The 17,897-nt window shown below is 48.8% G+C and overlaps 5 protein-coding genes across 5 annotated transcripts; 4 read left to right on the forward strand and 1 right to left on the reverse strand.

Annotated features, from left to right (window-relative positions):
• Positions 1–3,201: 3,201 nt before the first annotated feature.
• DEU56DRAFT_703988 (uncharacterized protein) lies at positions 3,202–3,588 on the forward strand (the record flags this gene model as incomplete). Its single annotated transcript, XM_041347361.1, has 3 exons — positions 3,202–3,293; positions 3,345–3,483; positions 3,535–3,588. Coding segments are annotated over 3 exons (285 nt in total), but the record flags the coding sequence as incomplete, so codon positions are not given.
• Positions 3,589–7,620: 4,032 nt separating this feature from the next.
• DEU56DRAFT_707786 (AP-2 complex subunit mu-domain containing protein) lies at positions 7,621–8,928 on the forward strand (the record flags this gene model as incomplete). Its single annotated transcript, XM_041347449.1, has 7 exons — positions 7,621–7,720; positions 7,790–7,902; positions 7,966–8,120; positions 8,197–8,301; positions 8,355–8,483; positions 8,554–8,714; positions 8,765–8,928. Coding segments are annotated over 7 exons (927 nt in total), but the record flags the coding sequence as incomplete, so codon positions are not given.
• A 163-nt stretch (positions 8,929–9,091) lies between these two features.
• DEU56DRAFT_853279 (vesicular-fusion protein SEC18) lies at positions 9,092–11,813 on the forward strand. The gene is made up of 8 exons (XM_041355219.1): positions 9,092–9,240; positions 9,291–9,749; positions 9,799–9,956; positions 10,008–10,180; positions 10,234–10,878; positions 10,926–11,208; positions 11,258–11,337; positions 11,393–11,813. Exons 1-8 carry the CDS (start codon positions 9,110–9,112, stop codon positions 11,741–11,743), a joined length of 2,280 nt encoding a protein of 759 aa, XP_041211313.1. The 5' UTR covers positions 9,092–9,109; the 3' UTR covers positions 11,744–11,813.
• Positions 11,814–12,831: 1,018 nt separating this feature from the next.
• Positions 12,832–13,179, forward strand: DEU56DRAFT_731565 (uncharacterized protein; the record flags this gene model as incomplete). Its single annotated transcript, XM_041348222.1, has 1 exon — positions 12,832–13,179. One exon carries the CDS (start codon positions 12,832–12,834, stop codon positions 13,177–13,179), a length of 348 nt encoding a protein of 115 aa, XP_041211314.1.
• Positions 13,180–15,213: 2,034 nt separating this feature from the next.
• Positions 15,214–17,648, reverse strand: DEU56DRAFT_909914 (Alpha/Beta hydrolase protein; the record flags this gene model as incomplete). The annotated part of the gene is made up of 7 exons (XM_041357133.1): positions 15,214–15,632; positions 15,689–15,886; positions 15,935–16,138; positions 16,189–16,510; positions 16,560–17,176; positions 17,229–17,507; positions 17,555–17,648. 7 exons carry the CDS (start codon positions 17,646–17,648, stop codon positions 15,214–15,216), a joined length of 2,133 nt encoding a protein of 710 aa, XP_041211315.1.
• Between the last annotated feature and the right edge of the window lie 249 nt (positions 17,649–17,897).

A 17,897-nucleotide genomic window follows, 5' to 3' on the forward strand; every position in this document is an offset into this window, starting at 1 on the left:
TTTCGACAGGTCCCGACCTTCGGTAACGGCGTCATCCGCAAGTTTTCAAACAATACGTCAGAGATGAAACGATTGGCGGCGCGCGACTTCAAGGACATTTTACAGGTTTCATTGCGCTTGCCCGTTATCTGCATTTGGCCTACTGACAGCCTTGTATTGTCAGTGTGCCATTCCGGTCTTCGAAGGGCTCTTCCCCGGCAACCATGATGTAGTCGTGCAGTCACTGTTGTATCAATTCGCACAATGGCATGCACTCGCGAAGCTCAGGATTCATTCGGAATCTACTCTTAATTTTCTCGAAGAATCGTTCAAGAAGCTGTCTCAGAAGTTGCGCAAGTTTCAACGTCACACCTGCGCTGCCTTCAATTCTGTGGAATTACCCAAAGAGAAAGACGCTCGCCAACGAAAGAGCGCTCAACGCTCTGGAACAAACGGTACCTCTCCAGAATCACTGGCAAATGGGCCGAGGACGAAGAAATTCCATCTGGGCACCTATAAATTCCACGCAATGGGGAGACTACGTGAGGACCATCAGGTTCTTCGGGACTACAGATTCATACACTACTCAAATCGTGTGTGCCCATTCATCTCCTTTCATGCTGTATCTAAGAAGCTAATTCTGTCAGGGAGAGCTTGCTCATAGAGCCCTGAAAGCATTTTATCCGCTGACAAACAAGTTAGATACCCCAGCGCAGTTAGCCAAGCACGAGCGTAGGCGTCGTGTACTACGGCGGGTAGCAGAAGAAGGTGTATCTTCCCCTAGTAGTCGATCACCTGCCAACGCTCCCCCATCGACTGAAATGCATCACTATATTGCACCTACTCGGAGCAACCCAGTAAACATTTTCGCATTTCTCCAAGAACATGACGGTGATCCAGCTATTAAGGTAGAAGTAACTTTATGTTTTGGACGCACCCTTCACGTTACTCACTGTCACTATCAGAATTTTGTACCAAAGCTGAGGGACCATGTCCTCTATAGGTTGCGGAAGCTAGATATTAGCTATTGCGACCACACCTTCACGGACGAGGAACGCAACTCCGTCATTATTCCGAACAACACCATCTACTCGGTCAAGACAATGCAAGTACATTATACGACATACGACTTGCGGCGCGAATACGATACCGTCAACCCCAGAACTCACGGGGATGTAATGGTACTCTCGGGGGAGACAACACCAAGCCACCCATATTGGTATGCCCGTGTATTGGGTATATTTCACATGGAGGTGTGGCTCCAGAATCATGATGGCGGTCAACCCGTGAAACACCACCTGGAGGTTCTTTGGGTAAGATGGCTGGCGGCCTTGCAGAACTATAAATCTGGCATGAACTATACCCGTCTTCCAAAGCTAGCATTTGTGGAGGAGTCAGACCCAGATGCATTCGGGTTTCTTGATCCAGGGCAGGTGATTCGAGGAACACATTTGATTCCTGCGTTTGCCTCCAAACGTGGCGTAAGCTCCCTTCGCCACGGAAAATCGCTAGCACGTCCTGATGGGCAATTAGATGACTGGGAAGAACATTATGTCGGCATGTAAGTCTGAATATCACTTCCTCAGGCGCATTGACTTGAACGCTTACGTGTTTGGCCCAGATTTGTCGATAGAGATATGTTCATGCGTTATACTTACTTTGGCATCGGACATTCACCCATGCTGCGGAAGATTACCCGAGATTGTCTCAGCTCTGATTCAGTGAGACAGGCCGACAATATAGACGACGGAGACGTGGAGGATGTAGAGCAAGATGAGGTCGGTGATGATCATGCTTATGATGAAGGCAATAATGGTCAGGATGACGATGATGATGAGGGCTGTGGAGACCACGATGAAATTTACGGCGAAGAACTGGACGAGGACATTGGCGAGGATGACGGTTTGGAAGATGAGGATGATGAGTTTGATGATGTTTCTTTCTGAAACTCCCCTCCAATCTGATCATCAGAGAACTAATGAGTCCGTGCTATCGTTATCATTGTGATATCTAGTACAAGTTTGGTAGAATGAAGGATCATTTTATATGGGTACATTGTAGGAGGAATCATGGGCCACATGCGCTATCTAAGTTCCAACTAACCACGAAATGATGCCACCAGGCATCAGAGGATTGGTGAGCCGCAGATATTGTCATATATGAACCCCCGCAATCAACGTAAAGCACGCTGGGGACTCGGAGACTCACGAGTTCTCTGATGAGAGCCTGACATGGAAGTTCCTGCTGTACTAGAGGGGCCTCAATCCCGAGCATGCCAGTGGATTAGAACTGCCACAATAGGACCGGGCTACCACGCAAGGTGACTGTGACTAGGTGGGTTCTCCGAGGAGCCTTCACCTCAAGACAGGCTTTTCGATACCATGCCAGTGACTGTTAGAACCCCGGTGAGAGTAAAAAAAATTTGCCTTCATAAGCAAAAGGCGGCTGTTGGCCCGGGAAAAGCAAAAGTGAGTTCTGCAGGCCAAAAAGGCTTACCAACCAGCAGCTTGGCAACGGTTCAACATTTTCGTTTGCGAATGTATTACGTTGTTTGCACCGTTTGTTATCGATCTGCCGTTGGTTGCGTGGAATCATAAAAACTGATACGATTGGCCTTACACAGTGCGAGCAAGGCCATCCCACTGACAGAAGCCGGTCGATATCGCTACTTCGAGTCAAGAATCGTCCCATGGAGCCGCACACACCATCATCATGGGAAAGCATCGACTTGAATGTGCGGCCCATGCACGCACTGCTGCCGCAGTCTCATGCTCGGATTGGAACGACACAGTACTGAGTACTATGTCCTCTGTCATAATCGTGATGATGACCGGGAGGAATTTTATTGGTCAGCTTTTTCCTACCGGAGTAGCCCAACCTTGATCTCACCGGCTCCTGCAGGGTTGTGATAAGCTGTGAATGACTTGGACGTGAGTCCGAGTCATCATGATGTTCATTAGCAAAGGGCGTCGAAGGCGATGGCGATGGTAATGCTATACCCCGATTTTTTCCCTAACGGTCAAATACTAACCAATTCCCAGGATATTCCGGTTGCTGGATCTTCACGGTCTAAAACGCAACCATCCCGCATTGGACCCTCGTTGTACGATGGAGAAAATCGAATCCATCACAAGATATTCGAGACCGCGCAACAGTAGTCTCTTTCCAGAATCTCACTGACGTTTCCAAAAGATTCTGGGGAGAAATTGGCCCACGAAAACTGTCGACTCCGATGATAAGCATTCCCGTGGATTCACCAACGATGTGTGCGGCATGCTGCTCTGCCCAGCCGAGCTCGATTGGAAAAATCCAGTGTGAGTAGTATGCTCAGAATCCCGAGAAAATAAATACTCACTGTTTGCTAGGGTGAAGGCAGCAATTCAAGATCGCGCAGAGGGTCACATCGTGACAGATCTTTCCTTCCCGGCATACCTGTATGAGGGGTACACTGCCAACCCCGACGATTTGGAAGAGGGCCTTTTTAAGGGCAAACTCCTTATTCAGGTCTGTTGGACCAGTCGCCTAGCTCGATGTTGGTCTCACCAGCTTTTCCAGGGTTACAAAGCGGTGTTCACGTCGCCTTCCTCGGCAAAGGACGTCGAAGGTGACGGCGATGGTATAGATATCATCGAGAACAACAGGCGCGCTAGGAGGTCTTCCTCCGGCTTGGGGGAATTCTATATTTCTCCTCTTGTTCTTTTTGCTAAGGTGCTTCGAGGTCTGGCCAACTTTTCGGAGCCTTGCTATCTCATCTATGACATTAAGAATACCGCCCTTGATGAAGCCTTACTTGCTCTGAAGAGGTGGTCTTAGATGTTGTTAACACCATCGTAGAACTCGGGTACTTAGAGTACCTCACAGATCTCAAGACCTTGTTCTGTACAGCTTCCGCGGCTGTTCGATGCTTCTTGGATGAACGCTCAGACGGGGGGTTCAAGGCGAAGGAACTAACCCTTGGTTGTAGCCGATTTTTTTTCCTAACCGGTCAAATACTTACCAATTCCCAGGATATTCCGGTTGCTGGATCTTCACGGTCTAAAACGCAACCATCCCGCATTGGACCCTCGTTGTACGATGGAGAAAATCGAATCCATCACAAGATATTCGAGACCAGCGCAACAGTAGTCTCTTTCCAGAATCTCACTGACGTTTCCAAAAGATTCTAGGGAGAAATTGGCCCACGAAAACTTGGGGGTATTCTACATTTCTCCTCTTGTTCTTTTTGCTAAGGTGCTTCGAGGTCTGGCCAGCTTTTCGGAGCCTTGCTATCTCATCTATGACATTAATAATACCGCCCTTGATGAAGCCTTACTTGCTCTGAAGAGGTGCTTGTCGTTTAACAAGTCAGAGGATTCCATCACTCTCCGGGCCTGGGAGAAACGCATCGAGCGTGTGCGTTTGATGAACGAAGAAGGGGTAGTTTATCTACAAAGTGACAATTTTTCTGTCTAGGCGACTTTTACAAAATATCTGACAGCCTCAATCACTAGATCCGGTTTCTCATCAAAATGGTCGCAGCGCCTGTACAATAAGTGAAAGTGGCAAGGCCTCTTCCTCGGTTTGAAGTCGGTGAGTACCCAATGACTCATGGTCTTGTAGATGCATTGCGCTAAGTGAGGTTTCAAGGTCCCAAATACGAGATTTTGCACTGTCTGGGTGAAGGAGCGTATGAACCAGTGGTAGCTGCATCACATAAACCCACTGGTTTACAGGTAGCCATTAAAAAGATTCTGCCTTTGATCATTGCGAGAGCTCAAGTTCCTGAATTCTTTTCGGAGACCTGTGTCAATGAGAATGTTCGTCAGTTCTCCGTTCGTCAATCGGGGACATATCATCGATTGATAATTTCAGATCATATCTATATTGGATATAACGAAGCCACCGTTACTCGAAGAATTCAAGGAAGTGTACCGTGAGTTTATTCAATCCATCCACCCGGTACAGCTGAACCCCAGAAAGTCATACATGAATTTATGCAGATCGATCTACACCGTGTCATACGGACGCAACATCTTACTGAAGATCATTGCCAGGTGAGCTCTGGCAACTTATCTGAACCCTCATGCGTTCTGATTATTGCTCTTCAGTACTTTATTTATAAGACTCTCTGTGGCCTCAAATATATACATAGCGCCGAGATTTGAAACCGGCGAACCTGTTGCTCAATGCTAACTGTGACCTAAAAGTTTGCGACTTTGTCCTGGCGAGGAGTGTCAAAGCAACAACTCCGGGCGCCAAAGAGGCTGGGCTGGACGTTCGGAACTGGCAGCGGGCTCAACGACGGCGGAGAACATTTTTCTATTCTAGCTTTTGGACAATGCTATCACACTTCCCTCCCGAAATCACCATACCTCTCGAACGCGCCACACCTCTCGATCTCACTGTTGGCGGGCGTGACTTCACCGCGGAGATCGAGCAGGTTGATGTACGTCCTGCATAGGTCAATCTTAATCGACTACTAATCACAAAACACTTACCATTATTCCGATCGCGTTTTCAACAACCCCAACGTTTTTAACAACCAACGCCCGCACTTTGACACGATTCCGGCACTTCTAGCCTCTTGCGTGGGTCTTTTGACGATCTCTGACCTCTTCCTGTTCCTCGCCTATCGCCCTTCTCTCTATCGCCCTTCTCTCCGCCCCCCTCCTCTCCGCATCTATCTCGATCCAAACCACTGAGGCGCTGGTCATCGACTCAGAAGTCAACACGCATAATCGGGTGATGAATCACTTACCGCACTTTCCTTTTCCAGGCCATACTGTAAGTGTTCTGGTTTTTGACGTTCAGATGCTGTCAGGCTGATATCTACGACGAGGCAGAAACTTGAGAACATCGATTTCCTTTTTCAGGAGTTTGAGTAGTCTATCAGATGGTTACGTAAGCGCTCCGGTGAACACTGGTCTACTTGGCCTCTCCCCTTCCTATCTCGTCTCCGCCGCCGCCGACTCTACCATGCGCATATGGGATCCTGAATCTGGAGAACTGTGCCACACCCTTCCGGCCCATACGGGCGCCATCACGTGCTTTCAACACGATGAGTTCAAGGTGCTCAGTGGGTCCGATGGTACGCGACACGGATCCATGTCTTCCTCACGATGGGCAGTCGATGGCCCGGATGATATGGGTCTCGAGGTCGATGGCCGTCACTTTTTTTCAAATGATGAGGGCGCACCGATGATGAACCTTGTCTGTCAGGCATTGGGCCGCTATATCCAGGTCGACTACTGTCGCGCCGGTATACTCTTGGGCTCACATAGTCCGCAGGCTTCAAAGACCTCTGGAGGAGCAAGCAAATTTCGCCAAGTGGTGCGTTTTGAATGTTCAAAGTGTGATAACACCATTGATTTCCTGCGCTTGTTAGTGGCTTGATCTGTAGCGGTATGATTCATTTTGTGCTTGTTTCATTGGCCATTGACCATTTTGCCAGGCCCGCAGCTGGAAATGCTGCTCAGCCATCCTGCTGCACTTTGCTTTTGATTCATCCGCCGATGGATCCTAACAATGCCCAAGTCAGTTTAGGATACGTTTCCAACGACGGACATCTCTTCTCATGCAGGAACCCCGTGATTATGCAGACGTTAACAAATACATATGATCCAAGGAAGCACTTGATTACTCCAATCGTGCTTTGTCTCGTTGATCGATAGGCGTTTGAGGACGTGTCTCGCCTCACATCTCCTTGCAAATTACTATACTCCAGAATCTTTGTGGCTGATCGGTACGAGACAATTGTCGTGTAGCTATTGTTGCCATTAGCAGATCTCCATGGCCTCTGGTGACAGACGTGTCATGCTACTCACCTTGCGTTTACAGAATGCTAGCCTCAGTGACACGGCCAGTTCTGCGCCTGATCCAGTTCCTCAACCTACTCCATAACCCCATAGGAGCCTCCGCCTGTTCTACTGGCACCTCTGGCTGAGTCGCCGCACCTTTCCGCATCGGCCTTCGCCCACAACAGACTTGCTGCACTACTGGTTGTTTGTTTTTGATGTAGCACACTAACACCTACGAGCAATTCTCAGCGTCAACCAATCAACACGGCAAGCAGCATCACTTACTGGTTCCTGGGGGGCCATTGGTTGAGCAAGTATAGGGAAGAATCGATGTTAATACTGATGATATTGGATGACTGTAGATCTGATATCGCACTGGATCACACAGCCGCTCAGGCTTTCCTAACATATTTTGTTTTGGAAGGTAATTCTCATCCCTACCGAAGGTACCAACATTCATAAACATTGTGGCACTAACAATGATATCGTCCGAGTCTGAGTCCGAGTCCGAGTCCGTCCGCCTGTACATTCCTCCTTTTGTCGCTCACCGTTCACGCTGAAAAAACTACTTGGTCATCATTGCACGAACCCCAAAGCGGAAAGCTTACTAATCCCATATGCGCGACCTCGTCTTCGGGGTGACAATGTCCGGGGGACCTCAAGACGACAGAAACCAAGCGTGAACCCTGCAGGCACTTTGTCAAGACGCTCTCAACCCTACACATCTCGTACGTTTCGATCTTCGTGTGGCGGTTTCGTTTTTGACATCCCCCCTCAGCCCAGCTTCTTCTTCTTCATTTCTGCTACCGTTTAAATCAGCAGCAACGCCCCTTTAGGGAAACGCACGGGTACGGGTACGGTGAGCGTAGACCCAGTTATATACGTTGGGGAGCTATCGTGTTCCAGTGCGTGCTGCCATGTCGAGGTTGGCGAGATGAGATTCATTGCGACCATCAGTGGAGATGGTGAGTGGTCATGCGACAATCAGCTCGGTCGCGAACTTTTCTCTGGCGGTGACTGACAGACTCGAGCAGTGGATCCCCTCATCGCGTTCGCCTTTCTCCACGTCTTCATTGAAATACTCCGCGACTACTTCGGCATAGTCAGCGTAGCAACTCTCAAGGACAACTTTGACATTGTATACCAAGTTCGTAGACGCTCTCCACTACTTGCTGTTAAATCATATTGAATACGTGTCTTGGGCTCGCAGCTTCTTGAGGAAACGCTCGATTCATCTGGACATCCACTGACAACCTCACCGAACGTGTTGAGCGATATAGTACTCTCGCCTTCCTTAATCTCGAAGCTTCTCGCTTCGGTATCACCAGCTACTCCAGGAGTTCCAAGCGCGAGACAAGGAGGCTAGTCATCTATTTGATTGGCAATGCTTGAAGTAACATCATCTCGGTAATACAGGTTCTTTTGGGTCAAATGGTGCCAGTGGAGCTTTTTCATCGCCGATACCATGGTGTAAAGCTGGGGCTCGACATAATCACAATGAGATCCTTTTTGACGTTGTCGAAGAAATGCGAGGCATAGTCGGCAAGTACGTTAGAAGTTCACATCAGCCCGTCTTTCCCATTAAAACCGTTCAAATAGCACAACGTTAGTGAGCAACGTGTTTGGTAAAATTGAGAGCAATGCGAAACTTTCCGGGACACCCGACCGGACATTGACATTCACGAATGCAAATGTGATGACAGAGTGCGCGTTTCATCCATGTGTGCGGTGAGTGGTCTTGCGAATATATCATCTGCGTGACGTCATCTCTGAACGGTGATTCTCGACTTGACATCAGGTTACAGAAATGGACACGCGACAATGCCTTATCTTTTGTACCTCCTGAGGGCCGGTTCATTCTTGCAGACTATCAGTATAGACCACTACAAAGCGCGCTCATCAGCAACGTGCCCATACCACTTTCCCTCAAAGCGAATATGGACATGGGAGAGTTTGGCGGTAAAGTTGATCACTGACGTTTCTTACGATATAACACTGACACCGTGCAGGAACATTTGCACTCACGCTGACCTCCCGCTTGATAAAAGTGATGGAGAATCTAGAGCTGAAATTCTATCTCGGAGAAGACGCGACTAACGCGCAGTGCACAATGTCAAGTGCTGGTTCAAGCGTAGGATCTGTGGGAAGCGCAGATGGATCATGGGCATTTGACAAAGGTACGCTTTACCGGCGGTTCATATTGTCCAAAAAATCACCCCCTGTAGACGCTTCGATGGGAAATACTCAATATGCGGTCTTCGGGGAGCTGGATTTTAAGTTTCTGGCGAGGTATGTCCACATTCCCCTCCGTGCTTACTCATACCGACTACACTTACAGCTACGCAGTGGTCACTATGCCAAACGAGGGACTTGCTCTCAGGAATTGCTTGGTTGTTTACCCTTCGGACTTTGCGAATAATGCGCAGGTTGTCGTACGCAGGGTAGATCGTGACTCTGTCCAAAGGGAATACCCCATGACAATATGGTCAGTACAGCTTCCTCTCCCTGATTCAAGTCATTTTAACCGTGATCTAGCCATGACAATTCCGGGACAATCAGACCGGGCACAGTCGCCATCGGACTTACGCAGCGCCAATGGATAGGCGTATCTCTGTCAGGCGACGAAGTCACCATCGACACGATCCAGGCACCCCCCTTTCTCCAATCCATCGATATTCGAGTTGGCTTTCTACGAAAGGGCGTTGAAAACCAAAACCAAGAGCCGCACTCTGCAGATGACATTTCACGCAACTTCATCAAGACCTTCAATGGTGTCGTCTTCGCGCCGGGCGAGATCATCACCTTCGACTTCAAGGGAGAGAAGCTCAAGGTGATTGTTGCCTCTATGAGCGTGGTGGACCTCCCAGATCAGCAGAACAGCGCACGTTTCGGAAAACAGCCACATTTGGAGATGGGTGTCGTGATGGACAGAACCGACGTCACTATCATGAAGGCCAGTGATAGTATGATCAAGATTAAATCAAGCGCGAAGAAGTGAGTTTTGCAACCTCGGGCTAGGGCTCCACTTACTGTCCATGTCCAGGGCTGCGTCGAATGTTATCATCGCACCTAACTTCAAGTTTGAAGAGATGGGTATTGGTGGTCTTGACGAGGAGTTCGGCGCTATCTTCCGTCGCGCGTTTGCATCACGCGTATTTCCTCCAGCACTTGTCGAGAAGCTCGGAATTCAACATGTGAAGGGTAAGTATTAAATTGAGAGACATGACAAATGCCTAATGCGACTCATAACAGGTATCCTTCTCCATGGTCCACCGGGAACCGGTAAAACCCTCATAGCTCGTCAAATTGGCCAAATGCTGAATGCTCAGGAGCCCAAAATTGTTAATGGTTCTGAAATTCTGAACAAGTACGTTGGTGCATCAGAAGAGAATGTCCGCAAGCTTTCTGCGGATGCTGAGAAAGAGGTTGGTCGCAGCTTCCGTCCCTACCTGCGCAATTGTGCTGAAACAATGAGCAGTACAAGGAAAAGGGAGACGAGAGTGGTCTTCACATTATCATTTTCGACGAACTAGATGCTATCTTCAAACAGCGTGGTTCTACGAACAGTGGAACAGGTGTCGGTGACAGTCACGTGGTCAACCAGCTTTTGTCGAAGGTAATACACTACATTCCCTTCCTAGCTCGATTGCTTACTCCTCTCAGATTTGACCAACTGAACAACACACCCGCCTTCGGCATGACAAACCGTATCGATATGATTGACGAGGCTTTGCTGCGCCCTGGGCGTCTTGAAGTACATAAAGAAATCTCCCTGCCAGATGAGCACGGACGGTTCCAGATCCTGCGCATCCACACGACTAAGATGCGGACGAACAATGTGATGGACACGGATGTTGACCTGGCCGAACTCGCTACCTTGATGAAGAATTATTCAGGTGCGGAGATTGAGGGCTTCGTGAAGAGTGCCACCAGTTTTGCCTTCAATCGCCATGTCAAGATCGGCACCATGGCAGGCATTTGGGAGGACGTCGACAAGCTTAGAGTCAATCGTGGTGATTTCTTTAAGGCACTTGAGGAAATCAAGCCAGTATATGGAGTGTCAGAAGAAGAGCTGACGGATGTTATTGCGAATGGGATCATTCATCATGACCCAATTGTTGAGGTATGTTGCACGCTCCTCCTCTCTCCGTCGTGCTGATGTTTTTGCAGGAAATCCTCGATAAGGGCAAGCTATTCGTTAACCAGGTCGCCAGGTCGACACGGACACCGCGTGTCAGTATACTACTCCACGGACCCCCTTCGTCAGGAAAAACTGTGCTGGCTGCATCCATTGCTTGGGCGTCCAAATTTCCGTTCATCAAACTCATTTCACCTGATCGCATGGTTGGATTCTCGGAAGCCCAGAAAATACAGTTCATTACCAGAACATTTACCGATAGTTATAAGAGTCCACTGAGTGTCATTGTGGTTGACAACCTGGAGCGATTACTAGGTGGGATCGCCAACACGACCATAGCCATTACGCTGACCTTCACTCGCAGACTGGACGTCACTTGGCAGCAGGTTCTCAAATCCTGTTCTGCAGACCCTTCTTATCCTTATGGCTCGTAAACCACCCAAGGTTAGCATTCCGTCAGATATACAGCAGTCGAGTTTGGCTGATCGCATATCCACAGGAAAAACGTCTACTCGTGATAGCAACAACCTCCCTGCGCCCCCTTCTGACAGAGCTTGGCCTGTCCGATATTTTCGATTCTGAGTTGCGCGTACCTCCAATTTCCAACCTTTCGTCACTCGAACGAGTCGTACGCGAAGTGCAGCTTTTCTCTTCGGAAAACGAGCTCCGGCAAGCAATGCGCATGCTTTCAGATGCAGGGTTTGCTGCTGACCTCAACGCGGAGGAGGAAGTGGCCTTGCATTTGCAAGTTGGCATCAAGAAGCTTTTGAGTATCATCGAGATGGCGAGGCAGGAACCTGAGAGGGCTGGAGAGAGACTTGTGAGCGCGATTGTCGACCTGAATTCGTAGATTTTGGGTGGCATATCTGTTGGATCGATATCATTTGTAGAGTACTTACAATCTGGACATCTTGTGCATCGCTTTGCATGACGCTTGGCCAGGAAAGGTATAACATGCCCGATATGGTATGCTCCTCAACTTGAAAGAAGGGGAAGTTCAACATGACTTGCAGCTGGCTCTGGTGCATCCCCCATCTGCTACAGCCGCATCTTAACCAAGTACTGACAGCAACGACAAAGAGTCATCATGTCTTCCGTTGAGATCATCCAGGATCCAGCTCAACCATCTCGCTTGCCCCGATCAGCCTCCAATCCCAAGCCAAAGGGCATCCTCAAGAACGCAGCGCCGCAACCGTAACGTCCATGCACGACGAAAACTGCCCTCGACGAGTTGACCGGTGCCCAGAATGAATTCAGTTGAGTGTGCATTGTAAGTCCTTTGTGACCTCATACCTTCAGGTAAGTTAATGGCTTGGATCATGATCACACTCGAATTTGGAATTAACAAACTGCTCTTTCTCTCCAGTCTGGTTGATCACGATACGCCAACGGTTCTGTTCCAGGCCTCCGGCTGTTTGTCTGGGCTGCCAGCAGCAGCCTCGTGCCCTCCTGTGTGCGGGCGCTCAGTCGTCCTTCAACTCATTCCACCATCATCCACTGAGCTTTCCGCAGTGCTAGAACCAACATCCATCCATTCGGTCTCTGGCAGCTCCTTACCTTGCAATTTTTACCACTCCACAGTAAGTGGTAGAGTCTGGTTGTTTCACCGCGCAGCTCATCACAACTTATCATCTCCTTTGGATAGACAACAGCCACAACATCGTTTCACAATCCCAGCACACGTCCTCAAAAGATTGAAGTTACAGCTCAGCTTTGATTCTTGGATCAGTATCATCGTAAGGCACGCAGTAATTGTTGCCCCCACTATTTCTGACCGCACTGCTGTACTTGACTAGTACTTCTTGTAGTCGGAGTTACTCCATTCCATCTCACATTCTGTATCACGATCTACCATCAACCCTTGTTAAGGAGTCAATGTCAGTATATCTGTCTCTTATCCCCACTTTCGTTCTCTGAACCCATCAACAGCTCTTGGATATGTCCGAAGGAACCTGGGAGAAATTGTCCCAGGTCGCTGTCAAGGGTGCCGAACATGACTCTCGTGAACGCCGGCCCCATCCCAAATGTTTGAAAGGGACCCGCGTAGCCGTTCTCACTCACATCTACGAATTATTGGACACGAAAGAGAAGAATCAACTCATTTGGCTGCATGGCACCGCAGGCCTCGGAAAGTCTGCTGTTGCGTTCACTGTAGCTGAAAGGACGAAAATAAAAACGCGATTTGCGGGAACATTCTTTTTCTCGCGCAAGCACACGAAGCGCAGGACGACTAGGGTCACAAACGCAGTAAGCCTCCGTGCAGATGCTAACCTATGTCTTTGTTGATCTCCTTGAGTGTAGCAGCCTGCAATGGGACGAGGAGAATCTTGCAGTTGACTGAGATCCAGAAAGACAGTCTTATGGAGATTACCATCTGCAGCTCCTCCAAACAAGCCCAGTGCCGAAGAAACCTGCAATAGTCTTCCCCCGATCGGTTTGTTCACTTCCCTGAACATCCGAATCGCCTCCCTTGTGACATTTGATTCCAAAAGTTCACCTCGAAGATCTCGTCGTCGCTCGTGGACTCCATCTCCCCGATGATCATAGCCTTACCGGCATTATTGAAAACAACATCGACACGTCCGAACGCCTCTTTGGCTTTTGCGAATGCAGCAGCCACCTCCGAGCTCTTTACGACATCCGTCTGAACGATCAGCAGCTGGGAAGGAGTATACAATTCGGCGAGATCGGACAGGGCTTCTATGCGGCGAAGAGTTGCGACCACTCTATTTCCGTTCTTCAACAGGAGCAAAGAGGTGAGCGTTGCAGATCCGAAGAGCCTTGGGGACGTCTACAAGAGTCATCTGGAGACCACAAGTGCGTTCTGCTTTTTGAAGCTCTTCCTTTCTTAATTACGTTCAGGATCAGGGCTGCCCGCCAAAGTCGACTCGGCTCGCGCTAACTTTGCAGGCACATTTGTGAATGCGTCCGGTATTTCCTGCGGTCGCGGACGACAGCGTGTCGATTCCCTCAGCATTCTCGCTCTGGGATTCGTGTTCATGGACAGCGGAAATGGGGAGATTACGAGCATGATTTTGCAGACACTGATGGAGATGGATGACAAGGCGTCGGAAAAGTGGGGACAATTCATCTTTCTTTGCGCAGCTACTAGTAGACCTGTTCAGTTTCCTTGCAATATTTATCTTGCTGATTCTGAATCTCCCGGACATTCACCATACGATACAGAACAGAACAAATGTTGCTCAGACTCGCTGTAGTGACTACGAGGGGTCTCAACATGAATGAATGTACAATGTATTTGGCCGTGAGCTCAGGTACACTAACGGTCACGTGCACGATCTTGGATAACTTTGTAATTCAAGCAATATTTGAACCCCCATTATATAGCCTTGTTAATCCCGCATAAATAAGAGAACATGAGGTTGCTCAACGAGTGGTACCTTATTACACTATCATACCTTGCCGGCCGCGATGGCGCAAATTCATGACGTTGTCGGAAATTCTCATAGGAATCTGCATTAGGTTACAAGTGCTAATGGTCTTTTCCACGATAAAGTCTTATATTACTTTGTAGTTTAAAATATAAATGAAGGGATATGGTAGGAGTCAACAAGTATGACTTAATGATGCTATTGCACATTATTCGCTGCGATGGCGCAATGTCGTTGTCTTGTCGCGAACTCCTGATGGTAAAATCAATTCTCAGACATCTATGGCTATGTACTGATCACTAATATTTCTTGCCGTATACATAGGTATATTCAGCGGTAGCAAAATTATTTCACACTATATTTCTCACAGCAACCATATCACGGACTCATCAATTCTCTGATGCACATACCGTGTATGGTAGCTGTAGGACAATAAGTGGCAGGCTGCACAGAGTGCGCATCACACCATGCATGATACTAGGACGACAATGAAAACATACCATGTATGGTAGCAGGCCATGCATGACACTGGTAAGCGGCAGGATGCGCACGCCATGCATGATAGGACGACAATAAGCGGCAGGCTGCACAGTGTGCGCATCACGTCATGCATGATACTAGGACAACAATGAAAACATACCATGTATGGTAGCAGGCCATGCACGACAGTGGTAAGCGGCAGGATGCGCACACCATGCATGGTAGGACGACAGAGTAAGCGGCAGGATTCGCACGCCATGCATGAAAGCATGACAATGAAAACATGCATGACTCCAAAACTACAATCCTAGTTATATCATGCACCAATAGGACAGTATAGCCTGGGTAATCTAGGTCATCCTCGGCCGCAATCCCAGAGTTTTCATCTCAGTGGAAGATCGGCAGCATACAATTGTATCTCTCAGGAAGACTGTTTAACATACTATCATCACCCAACTAGGTTTTCCCCCAGCTTCTTGAACCAATCTCTTCCAGCCTCCCACGAAACCCTCGCCACCTCCACCCCATCAAGTGAATGAGACTCCCCCTTAAACCACAACATCTCCACACTCCTCTCCCTCCCCTTAAGTGCATGATAAAACCTCAACCCCTGCGCCGGTACAGCACGCAAATCGTCTTCTCCAATCAACAACAACACAGGCGCGCGCACATCATCCACGTGCACAACAGGCGACGCTTCAAATAGTGTTTTGAACGTAGCGGGCGTCATCAGTGAGTCTGATGTAAACTGGAGCCCAAATTCAGCGTAGGCCCAGTCAGGAATGTCAGATGCTGCCATTTCGCCTGCGCTGACCATGGGGTTGCGCATAACTGCTGCGTTGAATAGGGTTGGGTATTGGCCGATCACTGTGTGTAAGTGCTAGTGTGAAAAAAGTATGTGTTTTTGGGGGGAAAAATCTTACGGTGCGCGGAGAGGAAACCGCCGTGACTTCCACCATGGACGACTTGCCGTCCGTGCTCTGAGATACCAAGTCGGATGAGCTCGTTGACGCTCTCTAAGACGTCTTGTACGTCCATTGTTCCGCAGTGCCCGAGGAGTTTTTGGATGTATTTCTCGCCGAATCCCATGGAGCCGGTATAGTTGGGAAGGGAGATGGTATCTGTGAGTATATGAATGATCGGTAGTCGCGAAGTTGGAAGAGACTTACATCCTTCTAGGGCCAGTGCAGCAGTAGCTGGGGAGAATGCTGTTGTCGATGATGCATGGGGTCCTCCGTGTGGAATGGTAACACAGATGGGTTTCGGGCCAGGTGTTGTGGAAGCTTTCTTGGACTGAATAACAAGAGTCTCTGTTGGAGGACGTGCACCGATGGGTATGACTGACGCAGTGAGATCGCTGAGCGCTTTTTCAGCTGAAGAGCGTGATTAGAGTTGGCAAGAACCCAAATTGACATGAACGTACTTGCGGAAGATATCGTTGGCTTATCTAGGACTTTCCAATTGAGGTTGTCGTGTTGATCAAAGTATCCTAGCAATACCTCGGATGGGGTAGTAGGCGTGCTCCTTGAACAGATGAAGCGGGTCTTGTCGTCTGTAGCATAGAAGTTCCAGCTATACAAAGGTTCATCATTGTGTATTTTTGTCTCGTCTGTAATTGCTCCTGATTCTGTATCAATGAAGAGGATGGTCGTGCGAGAGCGCCATATGGATTGGAGCACAATGTAGATACGGTCTCCACGACGCAAAAAACGGGCTGGAGGACATGTTATACTCGGGATATAGCCCTGGAAAATCATTTTCGGGGGTAGGCTCCAAAACGGTGTCTACGAGGACCTTGTTGGTACCTGTGGTTAGGTCGCGAGATTCCAGAGAAACACAAGATGCATGAGGACCGCCGACGGGATTTGAGAACCAGAAGAGTTTAATGGGCGTCTGATTGTTACCATATAACACACGAGGTGAACGGCAAGACCGTTCTGGTGGAGTCAGCTTCAATGAGTTGCAAGGGATTTTAGTGCCAAAAGGTGTCCCTTGCACGGTTGCTAACTCGGGAAGTTTGATCTCCCATATGCCCATGGGACGATTGAAACACCACCTGACCCCCAGTAGTCGGCCATCTTTGGTGTGTTCGTGTCCACTGGCATAGATGACATCTTCCGTCGCGAAAGTAGCTTGGCCGAATAGGACGGGTACTTGGGTAGGCTGTGCCAATGAAAGGGCAAAGAGTAACATGTTTTGCTTAGCGGCCTTGGTGAAAGCCGTGGACCTCGTCCAGCGAAATAGAAAAATGGTGGATCTTTTCTTGGAGCGAGATTGTTCACCAAAGTGTGGGGTGTATCTGAATTTGGGGTACGGATCATCTGAAGGATCGTCATCGCTGTTCACGTTGGCTTCGGCGGTGTATAGAAGGGATGTTTCCGATGGGGAGAAGGAGAGCGACGATGTGAATTCTGGCATCCGATTAGCGAGTATTTCAGGACATTCACAGATAAATGAACCCACCATCTGTATGGAAAGCATCGTGGTACTTGGTAACATCTAAGGAAGCCTCTATCTGGGTGCCGGCCCAGATTTCGACAAATCGTTTCGTACTTGTGCCATTCGCAACCTCTCGGAGGATTGCCTGACGAGACTTTGAAGGAGACGTTGTAAACGCCTTAACTTCAAGGGAATCGTGGGAGGTTATATGATGGTCAGAAGTGATGCCCCCGGAGATAGTCTTGGTGAGGGACCGTATGATGTTGCGCTCGTGATCGCGAACAGCATAAGTGACGCGTGCAACTGTGGGGCCGTCTATGAACGATCTCTGATTATGTTGATGGACGCACCATCGCCGCCAACAAAATGAGCAAACACAGGAAGGGGTAACTCTGCTAGTTCGGTGTAACGCGTTGATGGACCGGTGTGCTGAAGTAAGGACATATCAGTAGTGGTACTTGTATGATTCTGACGTTTCACGGATGACCCGTTGGGACGACTCAAGACACGTTGAGCACGTGTCCAATGTTTAAAGAACCTCAAATTGGTTGAAAGCAAGCTGTTGCGGTTGAATAGACGATAGAAAGACATGGATATCATTCCACGACAACTACAGCTAAATGCACTCCAGGAATCAAGAGACACGCCTGCCTGTAACAAGACACCGCACTTGAAAATTGGAAGGAGGCGGAG

The sequence above is a fragment of the Suillus clintonianus genome (genome assembly GCF_016758775.1).
Source record: "Suillus clintonianus strain FC179 chromosome Unknown DEU56scaffold_16, whole genome shotgun sequence".
NCBI lineage: Eukaryota > Fungi > Basidiomycota > Agaricomycetes > Boletales > Suillaceae > Suillus > Suillus clintonianus.